Source organism: Anarhichas minor, unplaced genomic scaffold (genome assembly GCF_050575085.1).
Source record: "Anarhichas minor isolate MPS153535 unplaced genomic scaffold, ASM5057508v1 ptg000011l, whole genome shotgun sequence".
Classification (NCBI taxonomy): domain Eukaryota; kingdom Metazoa; phylum Chordata; class Actinopteri; order Perciformes; family Anarhichadidae; genus Anarhichas; species Anarhichas minor.
The window spans coordinates 12,123,834-12,150,581 of record NW_027466457.1 but is presented as its reverse complement, the minus strand read 5'-3'; the positions used below and the strand labels follow the sequence as shown (position 1 = coordinate 12,150,581).

General features: G+C 44.0%; 1 protein-coding gene across 2 annotated transcripts in view; it reads right to left on the bottom strand.

Annotated features, from left to right (window-relative positions):
- Positions 1-26,748, bottom strand: part of mon2 (MON2 homolog, regulator of endosome-to-Golgi trafficking) — a 31,643-nt gene that overhangs the window by 3,221 nt on the left and 1,674 nt on the right. The window contains exons 2-31 of one of the 2 annotated variants that reach the window (XM_076089449.1): positions 22,907-22,970; positions 21,155-21,282; positions 18,618-18,749; positions 18,104-18,233; positions 17,761-17,858; positions 17,262-17,387; positions 16,868-17,059; positions 16,412-16,536; positions 15,721-15,860; positions 15,385-15,538; positions 14,251-14,441; positions 13,839-13,920; positions 13,387-13,568; positions 12,607-12,719; positions 11,630-11,734; positions 11,260-11,340; positions 11,074-11,147; positions 10,563-10,653; positions 10,250-10,351; positions 9,185-9,187; positions 8,157-8,267; positions 6,382-6,557; positions 6,061-6,223; positions 5,223-5,516; positions 4,875-5,073; positions 3,570-4,207; positions 3,024-3,167; positions 2,235-2,252; positions 1,557-1,685; positions 65-255 (exon numbers count right to left, since the gene is read on the bottom strand). In XM_076089449.1, the coding sequence (XP_075945564.1) occupies positions 65-255; positions 1,557-1,685; positions 2,235-2,252; positions 3,024-3,167; positions 3,570-4,207; positions 4,875-5,073; positions 5,223-5,516; positions 6,061-6,223; positions 6,382-6,557; positions 8,157-8,267; positions 9,185-9,187; positions 10,250-10,351; positions 10,563-10,653; positions 11,074-11,147; positions 11,260-11,340; positions 11,630-11,734; positions 12,607-12,719; positions 13,387-13,568; positions 13,839-13,920; positions 14,251-14,441; positions 15,385-15,538; positions 15,721-15,860; positions 16,412-16,536; positions 16,868-17,059; positions 17,262-17,387; positions 17,761-17,858; positions 18,104-18,233; positions 18,618-18,749; positions 21,155-21,282; positions 22,907-22,970 (4,376 nt within the window). The remainder of the gene's footprint in view (positions 1-64; positions 256-1,556; positions 1,686-2,234; positions 2,253-3,023; positions 3,168-3,569; positions 4,208-4,874; positions 5,074-5,222; positions 5,517-6,060; positions 6,224-6,381; positions 6,558-8,156; positions 8,268-9,184; positions 9,188-10,249; positions 10,352-10,562; positions 10,654-11,073; positions 11,148-11,259; positions 11,341-11,629; positions 11,735-12,606; positions 12,720-13,386; positions 13,569-13,838; positions 13,921-14,250; positions 14,442-15,384; positions 15,539-15,720; positions 15,861-16,411; positions 16,537-16,867; positions 17,060-17,261; positions 17,388-17,760; positions 17,859-18,103; positions 18,234-18,617; positions 18,750-21,154; positions 21,283-22,906; positions 22,971-26,748) is intronic. The other variant, XM_076089451.1, reaches the window with a different exon arrangement.

Here is a 26,748-nt window from a genome sequence, read left to right as displayed (position 1 = left end):
AGAAACAATGAGCTTGGTACTCAGTACTTCAAAATTGTGCTTACTCAGTTTTAAGATTCTGTACCTTTTGGTAAAAAGAAAGTCTTCAAAGGCATTGGCCAGCTCTGGCCACATAGTGTTGAACTTTCCAGACAAGGCATGCTGGCGTGCCACCGGCAGTCCAATAGACAGCACCTTGAGCAGGGACGACACGGCAAGCTTCCAGGTGCTCTCAGATGGACAGGAATACTTCAAACCCAAGGGCATTCGTAAAGTCTAGAGGGTGAAGGCAAAAACAATACATCATGAGGCTGGAATACAAAGACTTCAAGGTAAACATCTATTAAACTAACTGCGGTAGCCTGAATCCCCTTCTTCTCTTTTACACTGACATGTGGAGAGACTTTACATCTCAGAGGTGACATCAAAGCAGTCATGTCAAGATGTAGCAATAGTAACAAGTAATAGACCGTCATTTTGACAAAGTTCTCTTTTGAGAGAACAGCAGGGTTCCCCAATGTAGTACTGCCTTCTTGTTTTGGAGACAAACAAGAGACTGGGGGCCGGATTTAGATTTGTCCAAAGGGCACCTTCATCATAGCTCTTTGGCAAATTAACTCTCTTTAGTTTGTAGTTTCTTATAAAACAGACTGACGGGAAAAGAGCAGTTAGACACAGGTGTCATAAACGAGATGAAAAAAAGTCAGAATGGGTGGCATCTTTAGGAAGTGAAGGCTTTCTGTGACCTGCACTAACAGAATCTCCTGGTTCAGAAACGGCTGCTGATATCGGGCACTGCACTTCACGTTTGCTACAAGATTTAAAGCCTTGAGCTTAATACTATCAGGTCAGGGAGACAAGTGAAGTGGAAGTTGAAAGCAAACAGAATTAAGATGTCAGAATATACCACACTTATTTTATACACAAAGCATCTCCTGGACCTGTTTTTATAAATATATACATCCATCCTCTGGGAAAGTAACTCACACACATTCCTCTATTGGGTGCCAGAACATGTAATACTCTCCCTTTAAGATATTTTCATCCATTGCCAATCCAAAATATTATTATATCATATCATATTGATTATAGCAGCTTGAAGAGGAAAATCAACACAGTGATGCCAAAGTCGGAGCTTAGCCTTAGACAGCAAATGGAAAACACCTGCTGTGACATCATTGATCGGGTTTGTATGCCAGAAGTTCAACTCGCTTCGAGGTTTCATCACACAGATAGCAGTGCAGCGGCAATTGCCTCGCATGACTCATTGCTAGCGTACACAACATCACACACACACTCTATGACTGCATATGGTTCAACAATAACTGGTGCTCAACGGGCAGCCAGTAGAAAGTATAAAGACACAAAACTTTGTCCTTATTGCACTAAAAAAGTGATAAGAAAAACCAAACTTTAGAGGTGATTTGATATTGACAAAAAATTAATTTGAAATGCTATATCCAAACCTTTACTTTTGTTGCTTTTGACTGTTAGTCAATTACAGTCTTGGAAAAACCAAATTCCCAAAACTCTACTAGGATTTCCGTGACCATGAGTACCAATCGTGGTGAAAATACCTTGATTATGTTCTGCAGAACTTTCTCGTTGATGACAGCTTTATGGCACGCTGTTTTATGGTACAGGTCCACCACCACCTCCAAGGAGCGCTCCGCAAAGGGCACATAGTTTAAGGCAACCCATTCCGCCTGCGGGGGGGCGACACGATTTCACAAGAGAAAACAGGACAACAGGAGTGGATATTAGTCAAACAAATCTTAAAAGCATCACAGAGCCACAATGAAAGCAGTTTTTAAAGGCACACTTTGTATAAGTAGTAACACGCACATTTATTAAAAAAGTTACAGTGACTATTAGTCTGCTTCAAGTTTTGTTAGGCTTGTATGACAACCACAGCAGAGATGTTTCAGCCAAACAAAAGACTTGATGCTACAAAGTGTGTCTTTAAGAAATATAAAGAGAACCACACACGTGTGCATATGAACGTCACCAAAAACACAAAGAAATCAACTGATAATGGCACTGCACAGGGACTGTGCACACAGAGGCATAACCACCAGTTAGTGGCAGGCAGAGAAGGGAGAGGGGGGGGGGGGGGGGGGAGCATGGAGTGAGGAGACGCAGATGAGATGTGAGAGCCTGCCGTGCGGCGTGATGTACCGCAGAGGGTAGGTCCTCACCATTCAGAACAGCTTAGTCAAACTATAGAGGGGGCTGAAGGAGATAACGGAACTCACCGGTGCAAAGAGCTGGATCTAAAACGGTAATCCAGTGAGTAGTCCCAAGAAACAGAATGAGAGAAGATCGCAATTAAACTGGTGTTTCAATTGTGTCCGATTTGCAGTGGCTGGTTGGCTATAAATGAGATTCAATGAGCAGGACTGGTTTAGGGGGATAAAGACCAACCCTAACATCTGTTTGGCTGGGTTTGATATTCTCACTTAAACAACTGAAAAGTTTCCGATTCCGATAGTCTGGACGCCTCATGCAGGATTTGAGGCACGAAAAGTGTTGCGCTAACATTTCTTAGCATGACTGTTCCCAGCCTGCCGGATCGAGACCACTCTCAAGACACCTGCCGAATTTTGTAACTTTCCGCAAACCACCATGAGTAAGAAAGACACTGACATCAGAACACTGTTGAGAAAAGACTCCCGTTTGTGGGTTTATCAGTGAAGTGAACTACGTATGTGCACGGGGAATCTGAACTGAAAAGAGGAGACACATTTCTCTGGCGAGCTGCCAGCAGGAGGAAGCGTGAGGGAGGGAATATTTGGGAAAAGAATGACTTGGTGCTACTGATGGGGGGTCCAGAAGAACCTGTCAATCTCACGAAGGGCCCGTGATAGGGGCGACACAAGGACTAGAGGGAGGGGAGGCGCTTCGTGAACTTTCTGAAAATGGCTGAAGATAGAAGGGCAAACGAATAACAAGTGCACACCGCTCAACGTGTTAATGAAACGAACCGTAGAAAGACATAAAATGAAGACCAAAGCAGTTTGACAGCCAATTCTATTTCCCCCTACCTGGTTGTATTTGGCATTGGCCACGTGTTTGGTTTCCATCCGGCCGTACTGAGGAGGCTTGCAGGAGAACTCCACGAAGAGTAGCAGCTGTTCAAAGATGGCCGGGTACATGACCTGCAGGTTCTCCGGGCCTACGCAGATGGCCTGCAGCAGGGAGGGAAGGGAGGAACAAACACTGCTGACATCCACCACGGGACTGCGTATTGCATAATTTAGCAGACTGACACGTTGTTTCCTGGACTGAGTTGACTCAAAATAGGAAGAAATTACTTTTGGTTGACAGGGAGAGTATGTTAACTATGTTTTCTTCTTTTCATTTATCTACTTGGCTCTTTTAAGGTTATTTTTGCCATTGTGTGTGAAGTCAACAGATAGATTGTGAATTTGGGGAGAGGAGGAGGATGACATGCAACAAAGACCTCCTGCTGGATTCAAACTGGAACATCATCATCCGAGACTCCTAGGTCAACATCTAAGCTATTTTCAACGGTACATAATGTCTAACACATGTTCTCTTTTGGTACCAGTATATTTTGCTTTGCCCACCTTCTGCAAAACATCCAGAGCGGTCAGCACAGCTTCCTGCAGGCTGGTGAGCACCGCCTCAGTGTAGGAGGGGAGGATAAAGGGCGAGGCATCGCTGCTGATGGGCACGGACACGGCCCCGTGGAGGATGACCCCCAGCTTCTTCAGATCCTCCATGCTGAAGTTGGCTTTTATGTGCTGGTAGAGCGCGGGGAAAATCTGGATCAACGCCGTGAGGAAGGGCTGGCTGGGGATGAAGGAGAACTTCTCTGTCGGGCCACTAGGGGGTCTTGTGCTGTCTGTTCCTGTTCGGTACCACGTGTTCCACGCTGACCACCATAACGCCGAGTCCTCCAAGGCTGACTCCTCCCCCGGGGGAGGGGCCTGCAGCTCGGCGCCGTTGTATCGTGTCAGCCGCTCAACCAGTGAATCGGAGCGCACCAGGGGTCTGCCAGGGCCGGACGCTGAGAAGGGGTCAATGAGCACTGGGGGGACGCCCATAGCAGCGAATGTGTCGCCTGCTGAGTCTCTAACAGGTGTAACGATCTGTAGGATCTCCTGAAAGCTCTTGAGGGCCGCCAGGGAGACCTCGTTGTTTTTGCTGAGAGCGGCTGACTGAATGTGGTTCAGCAGCACCTCCCAGGCCTCGAAGAAATCACCTGCAGATACACAGCACAACGACGAGAGAGCATGAGAGTCTATGGAGCGGTTAGTTTTTGGACCCTGGTTGGAGCTGGCCATTGCTATGCTATGAATGGCCAGTCTGCATTTGAGAGGCGGGACTTTGCAAAGGGTCAATTAGCTGCATGTGTTAGCTGTTTCCTGTTAACAAATTTTGCCAATAGGAATATGAAATACGTTCACCCTCAGAGGAGCGTACTGTGATATTATACTGCCAGAAACAGTTATATATTATATCTCGTCTGCATGTAGAAAGAGCAGCCTTTCTCTTCGTGATCTAATGTGTAGTAAGCTGGGAATGTGTTGTATATTATGAGTCACCTCTTGTAATTTGGCACTGGCTAAAATGTTAAGAGGGATGAGTGCAGTTAATGAGGAGCTCATGTATTATCATTCATATCTCACGGATATGTTAATCCTCTCCGCATGGGGCTTAACGTGACTAAATATGTATTAATACAGCAGTACAAACATCAGGGGTGTTACTGACCTTTTGCTATGCTTGGCACAAGCTTATGAATACATTTCAATATGTAACCGTCATTGTTAGCAATTCTGTGGCGCTGTGGCAAACTGTAGCAGTGTGTCACAGCCTACCTTATGTACAACAGCATCAGGTATCAGAGTAGATCATGCCTGGCTCACCTAACTGCTGGAGGAGATACCGTCTAGTGTTGAAAATGCGTGCCACTCCGGCTAGCGTCAGCACCCACGTCTCCGCCCACTGTTTTTCGGCTGTGTCGCGCGAGTGGTGGATGAGGATGTTCCCGCCGCCGGACTCGATCTTCTCTTTGTCCGCCGTGGTGGACGACGTCCTCACACAGCCTAGCAGTTGGAACAGCACCTAGTGGTGACACCAGGGTAGTTCAACCAGCAGAAAGAGCTCGAAAGCCTATCTAGTCAATAATCGTTTAAAATAAGATAAAAGATAAAAAAAAATGATCTATGGATGACAGCCTTTTCTAGTATAACCAACTAATTCTTCAACGTTACCTTCCAGACCACAATATGCCATGTTGGCTGCTGCAGCAGGGTCCCGTGGGCGGCTATGGTGGAGAACAACGTCTGCCCGGCGCTTTTTCGCACAGCGGGCCGTGGGTCCACGCACATCTCGCCCAGCTTGGCGTACAGGCACAGCCACAAGCAATCAAAGGGAGGGGCGGGGTGGAACGGCCTGTTCAGGGTCTCTCCTTTCTCCTGGGCCTGCTTCTGCAGGGCCTCCTCCTCCCTCTCCAACTCCTGTATGATGGCTTCGCCCCTTTGGAAGAAGTAGTCCGAAATGTTCCACTGTGGGTAAAAGGGGAAGTGGGGAGGGAGGGGGTAGGGAGTGCGGGCACAAATTGGAGAGGAAAGTTGGTAAAATGCTTCTGGCTGTTTTGCTATCCTATTACCATAAAGTAATCTCATAGGAACAGCCACAGTCCAAGAGAAATAATCCCGCAAACCACAGATCAATATCGGGTTTTGCATGTCCTGAATACTGTACAAAGTATCTGTGAAATGTCAGCAGAGTGCTTAACTGCTGCTAAATCAGATAAAACAATGTAAAAACAAGGAATTATGTGATATTGTAAATGTAATCATATTAAACATAATATGTTTTAAGATTTTACAATGACTGGAAAAGAACCATGTCCAACCTGTCTATCCATTCAACAACACACAGTAACAATAATTACGGGCATTATTCTACTGATGGCTTCTAAAAGCCCAGTAGACGGGTTGATCAAATGCTCCATTAACACAAGAGCAGAGAATGAAATACGTGCAGGAGTGTGTGTGTGTCCAAGCAGAACACACAAAATGAAGACCCCAAAACAGGTTCTCTCACCAGCAGGCCAATTGAGGTGAGGCTGATGTTGAGCTCCTGGTTCTGCAGGCCGAAGCTGCCGGCTACATCCACTACGATCTGGAGGCACGTGCAAGGCATGGCGGGCAGGAAGTCCGTCACCACCAGCTGCAGGCACTGGAAGGCTGTTCGGATCAATGACTCGCTGAAGGGAAACGAGACACATGGCACGCTTCTGGTTGTGTTCGGCTCCCACAAATAAAACATTTGCTTTTAGCATAAAACAGGAACCATTTCAGCCACAGCTAAATAAGCGAAGCCCTGCCTGCTTCGTACATCCCCTCCTCCCTTGTGTGCTCTTACCCTTGATCATTGCGGATGGCTCCTATGACCCCCAAGACGAGCGGCCAACCGGGCCCCAAGCTGTCTCCCTGGCTCTGTAGGATCTGCAGGACACTCTCCAGCTGTTTCTGCCGGATGTCTGCATGCAGCACGTTGGACAACTCCTTCAGGGGGTTCAGCAACAGAAGCTGCAGCCGCTTGGGAACAAAAATCAACTGATTTGTTGACTTATAGACAACGAAGATAAAGATTTGAATTAAATTCCCAATTAATACAACCAAACTTTAAAACAGTTGCATCTTCATTAAACTCATTTATTACGTCCAGTTTAGGGGACACATAGATGTCTTTTTGTTTTGCAAGAGTTAGCGTATTTCCAAGTCAGGGCAGATATGTCTGTGCTCCTGCTGACAGAGTTGTTAAATGTGAATCATAACTGTCTTTTTTTGATTTGTTCCAGCACAATGGATTCCCCCCAAAAACAGAGTTCCCTGATTAGGACGATGACATACAGACACGTAGAAAATAAGACATGCATGAATAAATGAGTGGGGAAACAGAATGACTGCAGATGTTTCACGGATCTCTGTTATGATTGTTAAAATATGTAAGTGTAGCACACTGAATGTATTTTAATATATAGCAGCCATTAGGGGCATTTTTGGTCTTTTTTTCTGAAAAACAAAAAAAATAAAGAAATGACCCGAGGAAAGCAGTTCAGAAAAGGGCTTTTAATTATTTAAATGGCTGATTTAACCCCCAGTTTTTTATTTGCTATTTAATAACACTTTCAGTATGTTTAAGTCTGACTCGAATGTCCCTGTTTTTGTCCTATTTTTTTTTGTATATAGTAGAGAAAAAAACATTGCTTACCCAGTATCAGACCTGGCTGATAGCGGAGACGATCAAACTAAATGAAAACTGCATCTGCACAAACTCCTGATGTGTATACAGAATTATTCTGTATTCAACCTTTTATTGGTGCGTATATTGTGTATTTTATATATTCAATGTGCAGCTTAGATTTCCTTGACTCTCTACGTATAGACACTGTGTCTTTAACGTGTAGTTCATTATACCCAGCACTAAAATCCCTTTGATGTTTAGCCACAAAAGTTCAACTGATTGACACGAGTGTTCTGCATTAAGGCGAATCAAGTGATGTTCCTTGAACCGTGAATGCTGCATTCACTTGCTAGGTCTCTGACCGCAGAGTCGCCTATTAAAATGATTGTGTGCATTGTGTGCAAATACTCTTTTCATTCCGTTATGTTGTCTTTTCAGTATTTCAACACAACAACATGCAATGGTAAACGCTTGCCCGCGCGGCAAAAAAAGTCCTTGCGGAAGGGATTGCATTGTGCATTTCTACAGGACAGCCATCGTTTGTATGGCTCCGTGCTGTTTCTATTAACCTCCACACGGCTCCTTCAGATAAGCTCGGTGCCGTTCCCTTTATCTGGCTCGCTAAGTTGAAGGTCACAGACACCGTGCATGTGAGTGGCGAGAGAGAGTGACATTTCTGTTTTCCACATTTTAAGCAGTAGGCACGCACTTTTATCTCTCATGCCATACACCAACAGAGGAGCAGCTTTCTCAAATGTCAGCATTACAAACAAACAATATTAAAGGAGCTAAACCCAGGGAGGACCAATAATACATTGAATTAAACACTCCCTACAGTGTCTATACGATAGAGAATGACAAAGAGCAAACATTGTGGTCCGCATTGTTTTATACATGCAACGTCCTACTGCAGATTTGTGCTTTTCCTGCTTTTCTGTAGTGTTACCTACCGGATTTTGCGCCAGTGGAGGGTCGTGTTTGTAGGCCAGGCTGGCCTTTATGAGTGCCGTCAACGCCTCAGCCCCCCACTCTCTCATCCTGGAGTTCGGGTGCTGGCAGACCTGCAGGACACATCACAGACGCACAAAATGCAGACACATGCGCACGATGACAGATCTGATGCAGAGGCTGTTGAGCGCAGCGTTTCCCAGCAGCGCTCACAGTGTGTGGGTGCGAAACAACAAGTGGGTGAAATACACCTCGGTCTGTGTGATCAGGATCGGGATCCCCTGTGATCACAAGATATGCAGTGACAGACGGTGCAATCATGAAAGCTAGAGTAGATACGCAGGAAGAGGCCGGGCTCAACAGAGAAAAGTACACTAGAGTGATGCAACACCTGCTTTTTAGATCTTGAGTTCATTTGTGAGCCAAATGAAATCATCTTTGGTCTTTAGGGAAACATGTCAAACACGTTTTCACTGTTGCCACGTGATGCTTTATAATCCTCAGAGGAGAAAATGTTGTACTGCTTAAAGGCATAAAGAGACTGCTTAGTAGATAGTGCATCCCTTCAGAGCCCAGATGGTCCATGTGTATCTATTTAATAATTTGGCTTTCATAGCCCTGCATGATCAGTAATGTGTCAGATTTTTATCTTAATTTTTATCATATTGTACATCTGCAAATAAAGATACAATAAAGGTGATGTCATCATCACGTTTCCTTTAAATTACAACAGCATTTAAAGTCTGCAAAGAAGGATAAGCAGCGTTGTATCTAAGCAGGAAGTATACTTTGCAGGTGCAGCTTCAGATTCTGCGACAAATCAGAGCTTCACATTGCAAATCGCGCACAAGAAGGCGAGGTCAAACACGGGTAGCGGAGCAGATGCACTGTGGACACAATGTGACAGAGCGACCTCTCAAGTCCAACATGTTTAAAGCAGACTGAGAGCGAGCGAGCGAGAGAGAACAGGTCGGGAAAAAGAGAGGAGACGGGAAAGCAAACGATCATAGAGGAGGGAATCTGAGCTTACCTTCTGCAAAACAGACGGGAGTGCAAAAAGAGAAGAGATGGAGAAAATGTAAAGAAAACCTCTAAACACACGTCTTTACACACATAAAAGGAGAATCCTCTTACAGATATGACAACACGTTAATTCAACTTTACCGAGAGTATATAGCAGAGTCGATCCACAGTGCTTTAAAAACACCTATATCGGTTTGTAACAGTGCTAATAAATGTGCTAGGGCTCTACCTTATGTTTGAACACTGTCGTCTTTCTTTTAAAATAGCAGAAATAAAAGTAAATTGTGCTCAAGACACGATGGGAATTTCCTTCTTTCTTTCTAAGAATTGCTAAACCATGAAACAAAATCTCTGGTCGTGTCCCAATGACATAGAATCAGATGTGCTGCTGATAATAGTGCTAAAACCGTTGTCTAAATTTCCAAAATGTTTAAGTGACTATTAATAAAAACAGTTGAACATGCTACAGATTCGAAGGTTTCACCAATACGTAAGAACAAACAGGAAAGAGAAGGATCTCGTATACACTAAAAACCTGTAATTCTAATTTAAACCTTTCATCCCTTCTTGAACTCGTTCCAACTATTTTTCTCCTTCACGACTAAACCACATGTGTGCTCCAGACTCCATGGAAAAATGTCAATATTAGAGCTTTGGTCCTGGGTCACGTAACCAAAAGGGTGGAAGGGGGCACTTTTGACATTCTTTTAGATTTAATTATTGTGATTATTATTACAGAGTTTGGTTCCAAATGTTTCAATGACCTCTCCACTGAGTTCATCAGCCTTGGGAAAGCTGACAATCACTGTTACCAAGTTCAGACAAACCTGAGCTGGAGAGAAACGCTTAACAGGTCAGAATCCTTGCAGTGAAATAAAGTCTGATCAAAGCGTAACCAGTAAAATAAATGAAAATTCTAAAATGATTGTAAAAATATTACTACATGACCTTGGTCGACAAAAAAAATATACCACATGTATAAAACTGTTTCTCTCATCTTTCACAGAGTTTGAGGGAAATGTTGGGACAGTGACGCTGCACCTTGTGGGATGTAGCTGCGACTAGATGTTACCTCCAATAAGTGACCGGTTAGAGGTCTCCACAGGATCTCTATACGATCCATGTTGACAAGGCCGGTCTCCAGCAGCTTGGCCACAGCAAACAGAGATGGCTCCTGAAAGAAGAAAACAGAAACTATAAATAAAAACTGGACACCTTACTGTATAGCCTGACCTTTATGATCAGAGCATAAGTATGGTTAACACCCAAATCCTATACATTTTATCATCCTACATTTGACATTTAAACCAAAAGCCAAATAATGACACATCCAAAACGTCTGTGGACCAAGTTCCACCTTGTATTAAAACACAGGAAGTCTTTACCTTGTTGTTTCCAGAAGCCATTTCCATGGCTTCCAGGGAGAGGGAACAGAGAGCGTTGATCAGGTGATGCAGGGACACATCATCCAGGTACCTGGATCACATATTAAAACACATATTGCATATTTTGCATCGCATTAATGGTTGCAATTGTTGGACCTCTAATTCTAAGTATTAAGAGAGCATATTGAGTATGTTATTCTTCAGGTCCTTCTAATAACTATTCATGAGGGTGAACAATCCTTCTCCAAACCACAGTAGAAAGACTAAAGATTGGGATTTATTATTCGTTGTGTCTAGAACAAAGGTTTACTGAATTTGTAGCTCACAACAAATAATAACAAATATTCAATTTATGTTATTATTGGTTCCGAGCAGAAAATGTAGCCCAATTACCTTTAGAAGATGTATATTTATAAGAAATACATCTACTGGTCTCTTTAAGAGCATAGGGATGAGTAACTGGAGCTTTGAAATGAGTGATCATTTTCACAGGAAAAGGACTCGTCCTTACTGGGAACTCTCAAATAGTCTGGACAGGATGTTGGAGATGACGGGGAGGTCCGTCATCACGGCTGTGGTCAGCACCTGTTCACGTGAAGGACACAACCACAGCCAGTTAAGCTCATCGCCTTCAAACACACAGTACAACGCATGTTCAATGCACAGTTCTTAGTAAAAAAATAAAATAAAAGCTCACTGTGCTCGGTCCCTCCACGGCTCGGCCAGGCTTCAGGGCACCACCCATCCCCGGCTTGAGCCCCAGGATCCACACCAAGTGCTGGGAGACAAAAGTGAGACGCTGAAGGACAGTTATGACGAGCTACGTTTACTTCATCTAACGCGGATGTTTCACCCTACTGTCCATTGTCAGTTTGTGTGAGTTTTACAAAGCACTAAGAACAGGTGAAGTAACATGTATAAAAGTAATTTTGCTTTATGAGAGGAGGAAGTGTACATGCACGTGTTTGTGCGTAAGAGAGAATGTGGACTGTCTATTTTGCCATGTCTTATCTAAGAGTGTGTGTGTGTGTGGTTAGGTGTAAACGTGTGGTACGAGTCGGCAGTACCTGCAGTGTAGCCAGTACCAGCTGCCAGGAGGTGCCCAGCACGGCCCCATGGCAGTGGGCCAGGTTCAAGAGGGTTCGCATGCACTGGATGTTCTTGGCAGTTAGCTGACAGAGGAACAGACAATCATAATACATTTTAATCAGCGTCATCGAGGATTTGGCCGATGCACTTCTCCAGGATAAAAATCACGATGAGTGAAAAGGAAAAAGAAAGCTAAAACGTGACGTCTTACACGAATTATAAGCTGTTAGTACCATGAAGCACAACAGTCACAGTCAATGGTAACAAAAAGAAGGTGAGGAAATATATGCACAGTATAAGAGCTGAGACCAGGAAAAAAACAACACGTTGACATTATTAATTCTATGGGGAGATTTCTAATTACAGGATAATGATTCCAGGTTAGGGTTAAGGTTACAGCCCGTGTATTTTTGAAATGTTATTTCCCTCAAGGGAAATTAAGATGCACAAGCTCGCCCGACCAGCCTATGTTCATAACAGTTGTCCCCTACCTGAATCGTGCCTAGAGAGACAAAGTGCGTCTGTTTGAGTGTGGGCGTTTGTGCATATAATGCATATTAATAACATGAACAACCTGGTAAACAAATCGCTTTGCTCTGCATTTCACTCTCTCTGAGAGCACATGTGGGCGTCTTTTTGTATGATTCACTCTGGAGCCCATTTGGACCCAATCTTGACCTGACCCTCTTTTTAGACTGGTCACGAGTCGCACTTAACTGTGCTCCTTGTTGCGTTAGACTTTGGTGGCCAGTGCTACAGCTCTCGTTTAGAGTATTCAGGGTATTTATCATTACAATTCTGGAAAAGTGTTGACTGATTTCTCTTGATTATAAAATGTTTGTAGGCTTTGTTTTTGGGGGAAAACATGAATAAATTATCAAAATGTCAAGTGTACCGATTCATAACTGTGTGTGTGTGTGTGTGTGTGTGTGTGTGTGTGTGTATGAGACCTTACCACCACAGTGCCCTGGGGCTGCGAGGTGAGCGGCTGCCCCACAGCCACCACCTGCTGATGGGACTCACTGGAGGGGCTGATAATCTGCACACTCTGGCCCTGGATGGAGTAGGCTGTGGAGAACACACGCAGATATGAGCAAACAAACAAACAAACACAGGAGTCCGGTCTTTCGATGAGCACGCAAACAGGTTTTGTAACAAGTTTACGACGTGCGAGAAAAGCTTTCTTAATCAACTCCAAAGGCAAACATCCATCGCGAGTTGAGACCCAATTTGTCGGCTTTATCTCTACAAGCTAATATGCAAATAACAAATGTCTGAGTGGTTGGTTTGAGAGTGTGTGTGTGTGTGTGTGCGTATAAATTCCCTAGACACATTCTCCGTGGTGTTCCTAATTAGGAGCCACAGTGAAAAGTTGAGGATTAATGAAATAAGAGGGACAGGCAGAGTGCCAATATTTCACATGTTAAGCCGAGTTTAGCAGCATTCACATCTAACCATATGGGAGATGAGAGGAGCTTGTTAGTTTAACATAAACACACACGGCCAGAGGCCATCCTCGGGGTAGGAAAGGGGGGACTTTGAGCTGTGCGTGGAACAGTTGGGGTACAAACATGCATACCAAACTCGGCATCAAATGGTTTGCAGCAGGTATTTCAGGTATTTGTGTGTGTGTGTGTGTGTGTACAGGCAATTAAGTATTTGTGCGACATCTTGTGCAAATAATACTGTGTTTTCTATGTAGTTTTAAGTGGCATTCCCAACTGAGGAGCTGCACCTTTGCCGGAGAGGTTGGCAGCGTTGCTGCTCAGTACAGTCAGGGCATAGTGCGGCGGCAGGGAGGCCTTGCAGATGGCTGTGATGAAGGCGTCACGGGGCGTCACCAGGCCCAGGCGGCCACACAGAGAGGCCATGGTCAGCTCTGCCTTCAGGATGTTCTCTGTGGCCGTCTCGTCAGTGCTGAAGTGAAGAGATGAGAGGGAGAAAGAAGTGAAGACTGTAGTCTGTCTGTGGCAATCAACTTGTCGTTGTGGCATGTACTTTGATACTACAAAACAATTAGTTGAGGTCCAAGTTTACCTCCTGTCAGCTACTGACATTTTAAAACACAACTGTTTTTTTTCAACTGTGCACACAATTAAATAGATCAGTATGATTTTGGGATTTCCTTTGGGACAATTCATTCTCTCCTACTTGTACATGCAACTTGACTGCAAAATGTCCATTTACCTGGCGTCTAGCAGCAGAGACAGAGCAGCCAGTAGACCACACCAGCAGGCACTGACCATCTCCTCCCACACCAGGTGAACTCCTGAGACAACACAAAGCATTCATGAGTTCATTCAGGGATCACTTGGGAAAAGAACTAAAACATTCCTCCATTTTTTTATATCGTATTTGAAAAGTCGAAGACATACAGGCAGAATACTGGCCACCAGGGGTCAGAGAAGTGCTACACCACACATTGCTAACCGGTTTGGATGCAGTAAAACATAAAGTGTGTACACAGTTTGCACACATGCTTTGGTATTCCCCCCTTAACATGTTGCTCAAGCTTACTAATATCTTCATGTTTAATTTGATTGGTTTATATATATATTGGTTTTATATATATTACACTCCCCCTCCTGTTCATTCTCACCAGGTTGTGGCTGCCACTGCTGATCAGGATGAGTGTCCCTGAACTCAGCAGCCGCCTCCTCCTCCACGGCCAACTCTCTCTCGATCATCGAGGTGATGCCCCGGACCAGGTCCAGGAGGGCACTGAAGGCCACAGACATGGCATAGCCCTCCGGGATGGACGGGGGCTCCACCTTGTCCAGCATCTCCAGACTAGAGGATGAAGGAAAGGGACAGATGGAGGATAAAGTGTGTGTATGTGTGTTCTGGTGTGAATTGAATTGTGTCCATGAATAAATGAAAGTCCATAGATAAATGTAAATGTTTGAATATGTTCATGGTTGTATATGTTCCATTATGACATAGAAAAACTGTCTCCCAATACACAAATTACTGCAGTACAACAGTATAGTATTCATACTTCCTTCTTATGAATCTGCACTCTGTATTTAAAGCCCCTTCTAGACCGCAGGAACTTTCCCCAGGCACTAGGACACTTTTGAGGAATTCATTGCATTTCGATTGTAGGGACTACAGTCTAACTTCTGGGGATGTTTTACCCCCAAAAAGGTCCTGGTCGGGAGGTAGAATTGGAGAAGTAATCTCAGGACTAAAGTTACCAGGAACTTCTTGTTGGAAACGTGGTTAGGGACTCTAAAAGCATCAAAGCATTAACTCTCCTTCATACTAATGAAAGTCAGCCTCCAAAACCACCAGCAAGAATCCTAACTACAGGAAATACATTTAAATACCATCAGAAAGGGCAAGTTAGACACACTTCTCTTTGTGACAGGAAGGCCTCTGGCTAATGTAATTCTCTGTATTTCAAACCGTGTCTTCCTGTGAGACTCCAAAGAGGAATGACAAAGCATTTTTTTCTCCCCAAGCAGGGTTAAGCCTTTGATCTCTGCAGTATTATGATCCCCTGTGGTTTAATGCTAAATTGTTAATCACTGCTTGCAGGATGCAGCTAATGTAACAGCTATGCAAGGAGCTCATATCTATCCCACTGCAGCTAATGTAACAGCTATGCTAGGAGCTCATATTTATCCCACTTCACAGCACCTTACAACTGTTCAATTGTTCTGTGTGTGTGTGTTTGGGATACAATTTGTGTGCACAGAAGAAAGAAAATGGAGTCAGGAACAGTACGTACTAGGTGGCTTTGGCGCTGCCCTGGACACTAACAGTCATAAGGGGGATCCAGGTGCCACGGTATTCAAACGCAGCCTGGGTGGTCAGGTTGCCGCTGACCCCTCCTGCCCCTGGGCCGCCCTGTGCGGCGCCTTGGCCCCCTGAACCTGAGCCACCTGGACAGAAAGTCAGAGTGTTATGGTGGAATGAGATTAAAACAACACACATTTATGCAACTCTAAATATCCATCGCATTCCTATGACAACTTGTGTCTGTACACTTTAAAATCTATTAGTACCACAGTCTGAGAGAGCTCAAAATGAGGATTTGGTCACTCCTAAAAATCAGTGAACTGACCAGCAGGTGCACTGACAGCAGTACTGTTGCCCGCATTTGGGACGATGAAGAGGGACTGGATGAAGGAGCCCAGGGCGTTGACAATATCTCTGAATACCTTGGTGGAGTGCTGCTTCATGTCGTAAGACTGGCAGAACGAACTGAAAAAGGAAAGGAACACAGAATTTTGTGATGAGATGTTAGCGAGAAAGAAACAGCAAGAAACTGTCCATTTGAGTGCAGACATGGTGCAGAACTATACTGTGAAAAAAAACACCATTTTAGGACATCTCAGACTCTTGGTTGGCTCAGGCTCAGCCAGCCTCAGCTGTACATAGTAGCTAACATGAATATTGGCATGTTAACCTGCAAACATCATCCTCAACTTATGGAACCATGAAAAATGACCACAGAGATCAACAGATGGAACGAGTCACTGACCTGACATCATGCTGATGGCATGGTTAAATATCTTTCATACCATTTAAACTATTTAGTATTCTGTTGACGGCACGGACATTATTAGTATTAAATAACGAGATGACTAACTAAATAATTAGCTTATATTAATTATACGGTAGTACGGCGTGGTATGTGTTTTAGGTTTCTTTTCCTGCTTTGCTCAATCTCTGTTGTTGTATCAAGAGCAGTAAAATAAATTACTGATAGTTAAAATGTGCGGTTTGTTTTTGTAGAGCTCAACATTGTTTACCGTAGTAAATGTGGCTGCACACATAGCCTATGGACTGATTCCACAGCCACCGCCCTCAGCCACTGTGGCTTCTCCCCGTCCAGAAACTTCACCAGCAGAGACAGGAAGATCTCACACTCAGTCACCTGTAAAACAAACACACACTAATCAGATATTTTGTGGCTCACCACACTTCTTGACAGATGGGCAAAAAGACAAATTTCCATTTCGAAGATTGATGGAATATCACCATAAAAAAAAAAAACAGCTGCAATGGTTAATTACTTAGATGCAGCTAAGCTCATTAAAGCGCCTGGAGCAGAACTAAGACAAAACTACTGCTACGCTAATCCAATGCTAATCAGACCAGATCAATTAAGAGTACCAGCTCCGTGCTGGAGAAAATCCCTTACTCGTAAAGCATCCGTCAGGCAACAGCTCTGGCCAGCCGACCGTCGCTGCAGATCGGCCCCTTACCAGTAAGCCGTAGAAGTGCTTGATGAGGACCGAGACCACGCGCAGCAGCCTCATGCAGATGGGGAAGTAAGGTTTCTCCACGGGCGCCGGTGAAGAGGCGCTGCTGCCCTGCCGGAACTTGATGTTGGGGGAGAAGAGCTTGATGACGAGGGGACAAACCCGTTCCTTCAGCAGGAAGCTGAACTCTTGATGCTGGGTGTGAAACAGAAAGAGAGAGAGAGAGGGACGTTGGGAACAGATCAAGCATAGTAACACCAAGACACACTTCCGGTAAAGAGCATTTGTTTCACTGCAGTGAGCTGTATGTACTCTGATGTTAAGATAATAGAATATATACAGGAGGGGGACAAAATATATATGTTTTTACACGTTTGTCCATTTGTGCTGCATGTACCTGTAGGAATACCCCCGGAAAATCATTAAGAACAGACTCCAGCAGCTCCAGACCAAATGTGCGGGTCATCTCTGTCATCCCCACCAGCCAGTAGGGGGCATCGGCATTCACCAGCTGGCACAAGTCCTGCAAAGGAGGCGCACAACAGCATCTCAAAACAATGGAGCGTTATGTGCGACACACGTCACAGCGGTTGAAACACTGCAGTCACTGCTGAGCTCTGCTGGCATGAAAACAACGATCACACAAGAGCGAAGCGTGGGTGAGGAATAATTTCGAGACAAGGGACCTCTTCACTTCTTCCTGCAAATGTCACTTCATTGCAGATATGAAAGCAATTTATCCAACTTATTCTCAACTTCAAAACACCAGCCCATTTAGATTTATTGTCTCTAGTCCATTAACGATGAGATCATGACCCCCCCATTTCAAAAGCAACTTAGTCCTGAGAAGAGGGCATGACACTTTGTAGAAGGCTGTCGCCCCCTGGTGGACATACCTGGAACAGCATGTATGCATCTTTAGCACTGGGCCGCAGCGTACTGACAGACCGCCTGTTGGTGTTTCCCTGGACAGGAGGAGGATGCTCCACAATGCCTTGGGGGGGGGGGGTACAAAATTTGTATTTTAGACATTAAAGCAATTAATTTAGCACTTCAGAGTAGCGATGTTAGCGATGAATCTGTATTAATGATCAAGGACTTCCAATGAATCATATATAACTGAGACATCTCTCCATCAGCGCACCATGTTTCATGAACTGATGCCTCCCACCAGAGTCTCTACTGTTATCACTATATGAACTCTTTATTTTCCTCAAACAGGAACCGGCGCCCTCTGACCTTTGCAACGCTCGTCCTCAGCCACCATCCTCTCAAAGACCACAGTGACGACCTGTCGGACGGTGGCGGCCGCCGTGTTGTTGGTGATGTTGTCCTTGGTGAAGTGAAGTCGGAAACACAGTACAATGGCCTGGACAGGGGAAAAAAATAAATAAAATGTATAAAGTATAAACTGAACCTAAATTAACTTCTGCTGCATTTGTGGTCCATCTTCAGGAGAGGTGAAATAAAAATCATGTTGTGTGACCTCAGCCATTACAGGTAGTCTTAAAGAGTTTTACAATATGTTGGGACATTTATAGAAATAGAGTGAACAGATTTAGTCCGTACAAACATGCACTGTGCTATGACGCTGCACAAACTGGAGAAAGGACACCGCAAATATATTTATTTATAAGTATGATAAAACAGTTTAACAACACTGTGTATATGGATACCCGCATGGTCCACTTATAGATGGTAGAAGGGAGTAAGACATACAAACAGTGTGTGTGATAGGAGTGTGTTCGTGTACCTTGGAAAGTACTTCATCGTGTACGACCGTGTTTGTAGTTAGCAGGACCAGGACTGTCTGCAAGAGCTTCAGCTCCTCCAAACCGTTTTCCATCAGCTGCCACAACATGTTGATGATGTTCCCCGCCGCTGCCTGTCACGTACACAAACACCTTCAATTGTTTACGGTGATCTTTATTTAAATCTTACCGGTGATCATCCACCAGTCTGCACACACAAGCACTTGTCAACTCAAGAGGCAGTGTCGAGAGCTGCTGGATTGTGACAGAAAAAAAAAAAAGTAAAGTGAGAGCTCCGCCTGAGGAGACACAACACTAAATCAAAGACGTGCACAAAAACACACACGCGTGTGTGGGGGACCAGCTGGAGCCGCCTGCTTCGGGGTCACAACATCATTGAGGTTACCAGTTAATATGGTGCCACTTGATGCTCACAGAAAGTGACACTGCATTTCCTTTCTTAGGTCAAAATACAGCTTTCTCTTCACGCAGCGAGAGTCACAGGAGGACTCATTACTTCAAAAAAAAAAAGAAAAGAAATCTAAAACAAGACATTTCATTTCCATTTCATTATGAGTTTGCTTTTTAGAAATGAATCATTTAGTCTTTGAAATGTTACAAAATTACTTTTGTCAGAGCAAAAGTCCAAAACAAAAAGATAAGACATACAGTAGATATCAAACAAAGAAAATCAACAAATATTCACATTTGAGAAGCTGCAACCAGCGGATGTTTGGTATTTTAGCTTAATTAATGACTCAATATGACCGATTATCAATTTGCGGTCTTATTAATTCTGTCTCATACAATTTGTGTCAGCTCTAAATCCACTAGTTCATTCAGGATACTACAGGATTTAACGGGGAGATTTCTCTCTGGTCAGAGAGTTTATGCTACATTGCAACTCCCAAATATTTATACAAGGGTTTATATGCAATTAGTTTTGGATTAGCCTCTACGTGGTCTGTTATTGAGTCACAGAATCATCCAACAACTTGCTTGGTAGCACATTTTTCTAAGTAGATGTGGTTCAGGAGCATTCAATCATCATTAGCAGTGTCTTCATTGTAGACATTAATGCTCAGGTTTGGTAATGTTGACGGTCTTGCTCCTGAGGACACCAGCATGTGTCTGCATGCGTGTGTCATCAGAAGGAAAATTCAGTGTCTGCTCTTTGCTTGTAAAACATTTTCCTTCAAGACGTTTGAACGGACCCCTCTCCTTCCTCAGGGAAAACAAACCCCGCAGTTCAGAGCTGCTGCTGGCAGAAGAAAAGAGAGGCGCTACAACGGCCGGCGGTCCCGATAGTGTGTGTGTGTGTGTGTGTTGTAGAATATGTAAAGTGTGTGTGTCTTTATCGAGCTGAGAAAATCTGGCTCACGTCACACACTCCTGTTGAGCTGCCCTTGAACAAGAAACTCAACCAGCACCCACTCACGGAGACCACAGTAATAATGTGTTTATTTCAGGTGAAAAACAAGCAGTTTCGACAATCATGGTTATTTATAAAGCGAAAAATGATAAACAACAGCTGGTCCCGCCTTCTCAAATGGAGGGATTTTATGCTTTTTTATATTCAACAGTATATTGTAAGGTTTTGGACTGTTGTTGAGACAAAGCAAGCAATGTAAAGTAATGATAATCAGGTGTAACACAAATGTGAATAATATGGAATGAAGTAAGTAAATTAAAGTGGTTACGGAGTTTGTCAAAATGACACTGAATCCCCCGTCATGTCACATTTATCTTATTCTGGGAGGGTAGAGGACTTAGACTCTCCTTCCACAGGAAGAAGCTTTGAAACCAACGTGAGCCTAATTAAATAAACGCCCGATATCAAAATGTAGGAAGCATGGGGCGGCTCCATAAGCTTTTAATAACTGTCTTTTACGGTGCATTAACGAGACAGTTGTGCTGCAGCTCCGGGGTCCCGGCTCTAATCTCAGGTCGGACTCCAGCTGGGTTATTTTAAAAGGTTCAAAACCGGTTCACTCATCACATAAGCTTATGTTAAAATACATTTGTAATTAAGAAATGATTCCAGACGCCCATTTCCTGAAAGGGAAACCTTATTCCTGTGGGGGGGGGGGGGGGGGGGGGGGGCTCTTATTGAGGTCACTTTTTTAAAACCACCAGACTAAAAAGGGGAAGATGGAGGAAGTGAAGCCTGAGAGATTTGGAAGAAAATCTGGCTCAACTTGATTTCAGCTGGATGTTTTTAATGTTTGAGGCTGGGTGTTAATCCTCTGGCTGACCCTACATTGTTCATCCATGACTAAAACTACATCAAACAAGCTATATTTTATATTCTTCTGATATTGTACTGGCCTAATATTCCTTTAGAGTAAAGAGGATCTAAAAATGCCAAATATTTCCAATTACATTTCTGCATTTTATGAATTAGTACAATGCATTTGATCGTATAACCGTTTGCTTAGGCTTATAATATCGTATCGTTTGTCAGGACGTTTCTCACCCCTGAACATAAGCCTTAGTGTACGTGTTCACAGGAGATATGAAGCTAGCTCAAGGTGCTCACCTCAGATACCACCTCATGGGCCATGAGTCTCTGGATGGCTGCCAGACACAGCTGGGTGATCTTTGGCTCTTTGGTGCCACAGCCCATCAGAAACGGCTGCACCACCTCTAAGCTGTTCTCCTTCAGAGCTGCAGAGAAAGATCAATGTCACTGAAAGTGCTTTTTGGAAAAGTACAAATATGCCAACATTAAAATTACATAACTGATTTACATGCCTTGAAATTACTATCAGAAACAAATCACATCATGTTGTTTAATGCATCAAAAATATAGTTTATCAATATAATCTGAAGCCTTTCATGTGTTTAAATCAATATCAGTAACAAATACCGGTACGGCAGAAGAATACCGTACAAAGGCAGAGATGTAATGCTCCAAACTACAGCTTAAAATAACAAAAACAGACTTAAATATAATGTAAAAACAATGAATCCAATTTATTTTAACTATCAAAAGTTGGAGGATGCATTTGAACTTTGTCTTTATGATAAATGGTTATAAATTAAATGAAAATGTATCCTTGCTCTATTCTTGCCGTCTAATCACAGCTCAACAGTGAAGCAGTGCGTCTCATCCATCCACCTGCATCATTTTCACCTTCATCACATCTGGTTTCGAACATCATTTCTAACCTGCACAACAGGTTTCACCGCTCAATCTTTGTGTTCCGCCTCATTACGCCGCTCTGACAAATCCATTCTGAAAACAAAGATAAACGAGCTGTTCTGCAGCGCGTCGCTGTGCAGAGGGGCAGCGGGAGTCAGACGGTCGACGGCAGAACTCGGGAAATGTCGACAATGTGTCAACTCCGCAAATAATACTAAAAGCTGGACTTTGTTTATCGAGGGAGCACGGAAACAATTCCCCATTCAAGCATTCAAGAGGCCGGCCATGTTTGAAAGAGCTTTGTAGTAGAGGTCCACCGACGGCTTTCAAAGGCCGATATAATCACGATACAGATAGACGATTAATCGGACGATACCGATCAGGAGCTCGTAGTGTTGCGTTGTACATTCGAGTCAGATATGACTCGTCAGCTTGCTATAAAATCAGCTGTTCCCGGGAAGTTTTAGCCCATATTTTATAATAATGATAATATTAATTAATATTATATATAATATAATAATTATTATATAATTATATATAATTATATATAATATTATAATAATAATTTAGAATAATGCGTTGAAAGTTTTGGTGGAGGTGGAGAATTGGTTTCGGAAAAAAAATTCTCTCAAACAATCTAAATAATAAATATGTGTAAAATTAATTTAAAGTCTGTCGTGCCAGCGCTCTGCCACCCTCCCACTCTCAGACGGGGTCTTTAACAGTAGGTTAGATTACTATCAGGAGTTAATCACAAGCGCGCAGATATTCTCAGCAAAGGTGGCCCTCATTATGTGTGTGGAGCCTCCATGTCCCCCCCCCCCTCCCCCCCGACGTGACTGCGCGGCCCCCAGTTCCACCGATAACAACAGTTTGTCCTGTGGTCGGCCGGCCTCTACTTTGTAGTGAATTCAGAGCAGATGTCTAGTCGGCTGAATGGAATCCGTTTACAAACAGAGCAGAGGGATGAGCACTGATAGTAATATGCAGGACTCCTTGATCTTATAGTGCACTGGGCTTTTAGAGGAATGGAAGGTAATGACTTGCCACAGACTGACTGCATAAACAAAACAAAAAAAACTACATAAAATCAAAATACAGTAGATGACATCCTTTAACCACCAGCCTTCTCAGTTTCTCACTCACCTGCCAGTATGTCCGTGTTCCTGGCAGCAATGGTCTTAATCTTCACAATGCCCGACTCTGCAGCCTTGGGGGGGGGGGGTAAAGAGAGAGATGAGACATTTAGGGTCAACGTTCGATGTTACATGCATCGGAAGGTGCTGATGGTGCACAGCACCACTGTGCTACACCTGTGGTAGACACAACGCCTTGTAATGACGCCGCAAGGAGAAACAGGAAGGCAGAGGGAGGGCTGGTAAGGCTGTTAACAACGGGCTTCAACTTGAGAGGGATGTGCGAGCAGAATGTGATTTCCCAAGTGCAACAGAAAAGACAGGAGGAATGTCAAGAGAGAGGGCGGTGACATGGAGCCAGACTAAATGTGAGTCAGTCTGTGTGACAGAAACAGAGATGCTGTTAACGCCTTTCAAGGTCTTCTCTCATTCTCTCCAATCGCTGCTCCTTCTCTCCCACAGCATTCTCCCTCTCCTCCATTTTACTCAAATCGTCGTCTCCTATTGTGACATTTATCTCAAATGTCTAAAAGATAAAGTTGAACCTTGAGACAACGGCTGTACTGCAAGCCTGCAGTGTAACGGACCATAACTGCATTATTTATGTCCTTTATCAGTCTCTTACGTGAGCAATTTTTTTCATTCGGCAACCTGACGCTGAGGTAACGAGCTTCTGCAAAGCCCACGCACATCAAGAAAGGCTCACATGGTGAACAAAGGCAGTCTGTCCTGTCATCCCGTTAGCTATCGTTTCATCACTCTTGGTCTGACTTCCTTTCAAAAAAAAATAAATAAAAATAAAAATTTACAGGGGAAGCCTACATTACCTTAATGCAGGATCTGACTACATCCTGAGCAGGTCTTACTTTGGATATGACACCATTGATGGGGGGGGGAAATAATGCAACTGCTCTTTACATCAGAGTGGCTGAAACAACATAATCTTATCACTCCAACATGTCATTTGAGCCACTGTGGAAAGCGACCGCTAGTCGGTGGGTCGGGCTGTTAAAACAAATGGAGCTGGCCTATTACCGTACACCTCCTTACAAAGTTAATCTCCCAAAAAAATGCCGGTCTCCCTCTGGTCCTTTGTCCCTCCAGCAGAGCCGGACGTCTTTGCAGGGCAGTGAGGAGAACACAGATAATTACAACCTCGCTGTGGTTACTTTAGATACGGAGCGCTGGAGGAGTGAGTCACAACGAAACACGGAAATTAGTGTTTAGCATTTTTGCACTTCTGGGTCCCTCGACTCACTCAAATCACAAAAGGTTTTGTTCATTTGTTAAGATTATCTTGCCGAACACAACATGTAAGTATCAGCAACTTAACACAATTCTATGGAAAGATCCCATTGGTGTTTAGTCGCAGGAAACAGTGTGATGCCTACAACAGTACGTCATCCCTGCAGAACCATGCAGAGGCCAGAACACACTACAGCCATCAATCTAGTCCACTGAAATGAGCCAACAAGAACTTCTGCAGCCTGTGGCCCAAGGACAGTGAGAGGCACGAGCAAAGTTATAAATAGCATTTCAAGTCCCCAATCAAGAGGCGAGAGCACAATAATGGGATGTTGATGACGGGGGTTGATGAAATTGAGGGACGACTGCAGGTTTGACTCCAGATATTTGGCCGGAGGATGTTATTAAATGATAATGGTGGCTGTCAGGGAGGCTGATGATGATGAGACACAAAAGTGCATTAGAAAGAAATGATCTTGAATAATCCTATCTGTCCGCTGCACAACTCCTCAAATAGTCGTTTTTTATCCACTCAGTCAAACAGGACAAATAATCCAATAAATGCCTCTAATTAGAAGCAGACTGTGTGGGTTCCCTTTGTTCAGCCGCATACTCTCCATCACACTACTCAAGTCTCTCTCTTTGCATGTAAACACATGTTCCACCTCTCTTCTCATAGAAAGTGCTGTTTGAGCTTTCTGTTGTCACGTCTAGACCTTGCATCTCTGACGACTGTCAGCACTATCAAGTCCCCAGCGTGTGGAGGGAAACACCACCACAAAACCAGTTAATGGGTTATTTCATGGATTCTTCTGTCTTTCTAAAAACCAGTCCATGGAGTTGTTGTCTTTATGCTTAGTTAGTCTAGGTGTCAACAGTACTACTGTGCTGATAGTAACATTTGTTAGCATTTAATAGCCCCAAAATCAACTACTTTCAGCCACTGGCATGTCGTCAGTATATTGTCGTTGTATATTAATCCTTTATGTGTCTTCCATGTTAATATTACAGAATCCAATGGATTCAAACAACCAAGCACTAATACTGTGTCTGTAAAAGACCCGTCATAGTATTTTTTTGTACAGTATTACTGGTTTCTGGTGCATCCAGCTCTTCTCCAGAGCCGTGTTTTTTTTTTTTTTTGTGTGGAGATCCTCAAAGCGGAACTGACCGACGTCTGAGTGCAAAGCAACATTAGGGAAGCTCATCACAGATTGACTTCCTTAGAAACATGCTGGGAGTCTGTAAACTCAGCAGTTTTTTTTGGGAACTGACTGGAACCGTCAAGAGTTTCAGTGCAACAGTGTCAGTTCTCCAAACCCCCTCTCCCTGTTGCTCCGTCTCTGTGCATCCTGCATGACCTGTCGAGCAAACGAGCTGCGCTAAGTGACACAAACAAAAAACGCTTTCATTAATTCTGCAGGTTTCCACCCAAGACAAGCAGGCACATCTCACTGTGAGCCACATGCAGTTGACAGCACCCGACTCATCCACAGAGAGAGCTGCTGCTGCTTGATGTTTTTGTTTGTTTGGTTTCTCACCTATAGGCAAAAGCAATCAGAACACAACAAACAGCAAAGCCTTGGTGGTTTACTTTCACCGCCTGCTACCCAATGAAAAAGAGATTCTGCTAGGATGGCTTGGCTCCTCTTAACCCAGAGAAACCACCGGCTGTGGAGCAATGTCTCTGTGGGAGATGGATCGGGAAATGGGGGGGGAGGAACTGGAATGTAGATGGGCTGGGAAATGAGGACGGGGCTTATTCGTTTTTCTTATGCAATAAGGATACAATGCTGTGGTATTGAGTTCTGAACATATACGCACAAAACACAGTAACTCGTGTCTATGCGGCTAATTCCTTTAAAAACGGTACGTGCTGAAAAATGTCGAGCTCTTGTTAAATAAACTCACGAATCTTGAAAATAAATCGCATTCTAAGAATGGACAGAGCGAGGATTACATTTGTAAGCTATGAAAAAAAGGCCCTCAAAATGATTTGAATTCACAACACATGCCACCGGTACTTGACTTGTTTGTCGCACAATAACACCGCATCCAATAGAACCATGACGGCTCAAATTGAAGAAAAAAAAAAAAAGTGGTTTCAATCACAACTCCATCAACCGGAGCGCGAGTGAGCTGAGGTTGCGGGGAACATCAAAGAGGCTCCCTGCTCTGCTGTGATCCCTGAGGGGACGATGTTGATAGGGAAACACGGGTGGTGATAAATCAATACCGAAGGAGATGCTTCATGAGGCCCCTAGGCAAGGGTCAGCCAGCAGCCTGAGACGTGAGATCAGGTGGAGGCTACGCTGTACGCAGTGACAGAAGCACATACAGGAAGTGGAAGCACTTGCTGAGCTGTTTCTCATTGTCATTGCGATGTCGTCTTTAACCAAGGTGAGCACTGAGGGGAAAAACAAACGAAGTCAGTGTAGCCGGATATGTATTGCCCCACGCTGAGCTGGATGGCAAATATTTCCATGGCCTCAAAAAAAGGCAACACACAGCCTACAGTGCAGCACTTCATCTCAGGACCCGTGTGACCAAATGCAAGCAAACAGTGAGCTTGCTATACCTGGGAATCACTGGGAATTAAGGTAAAGG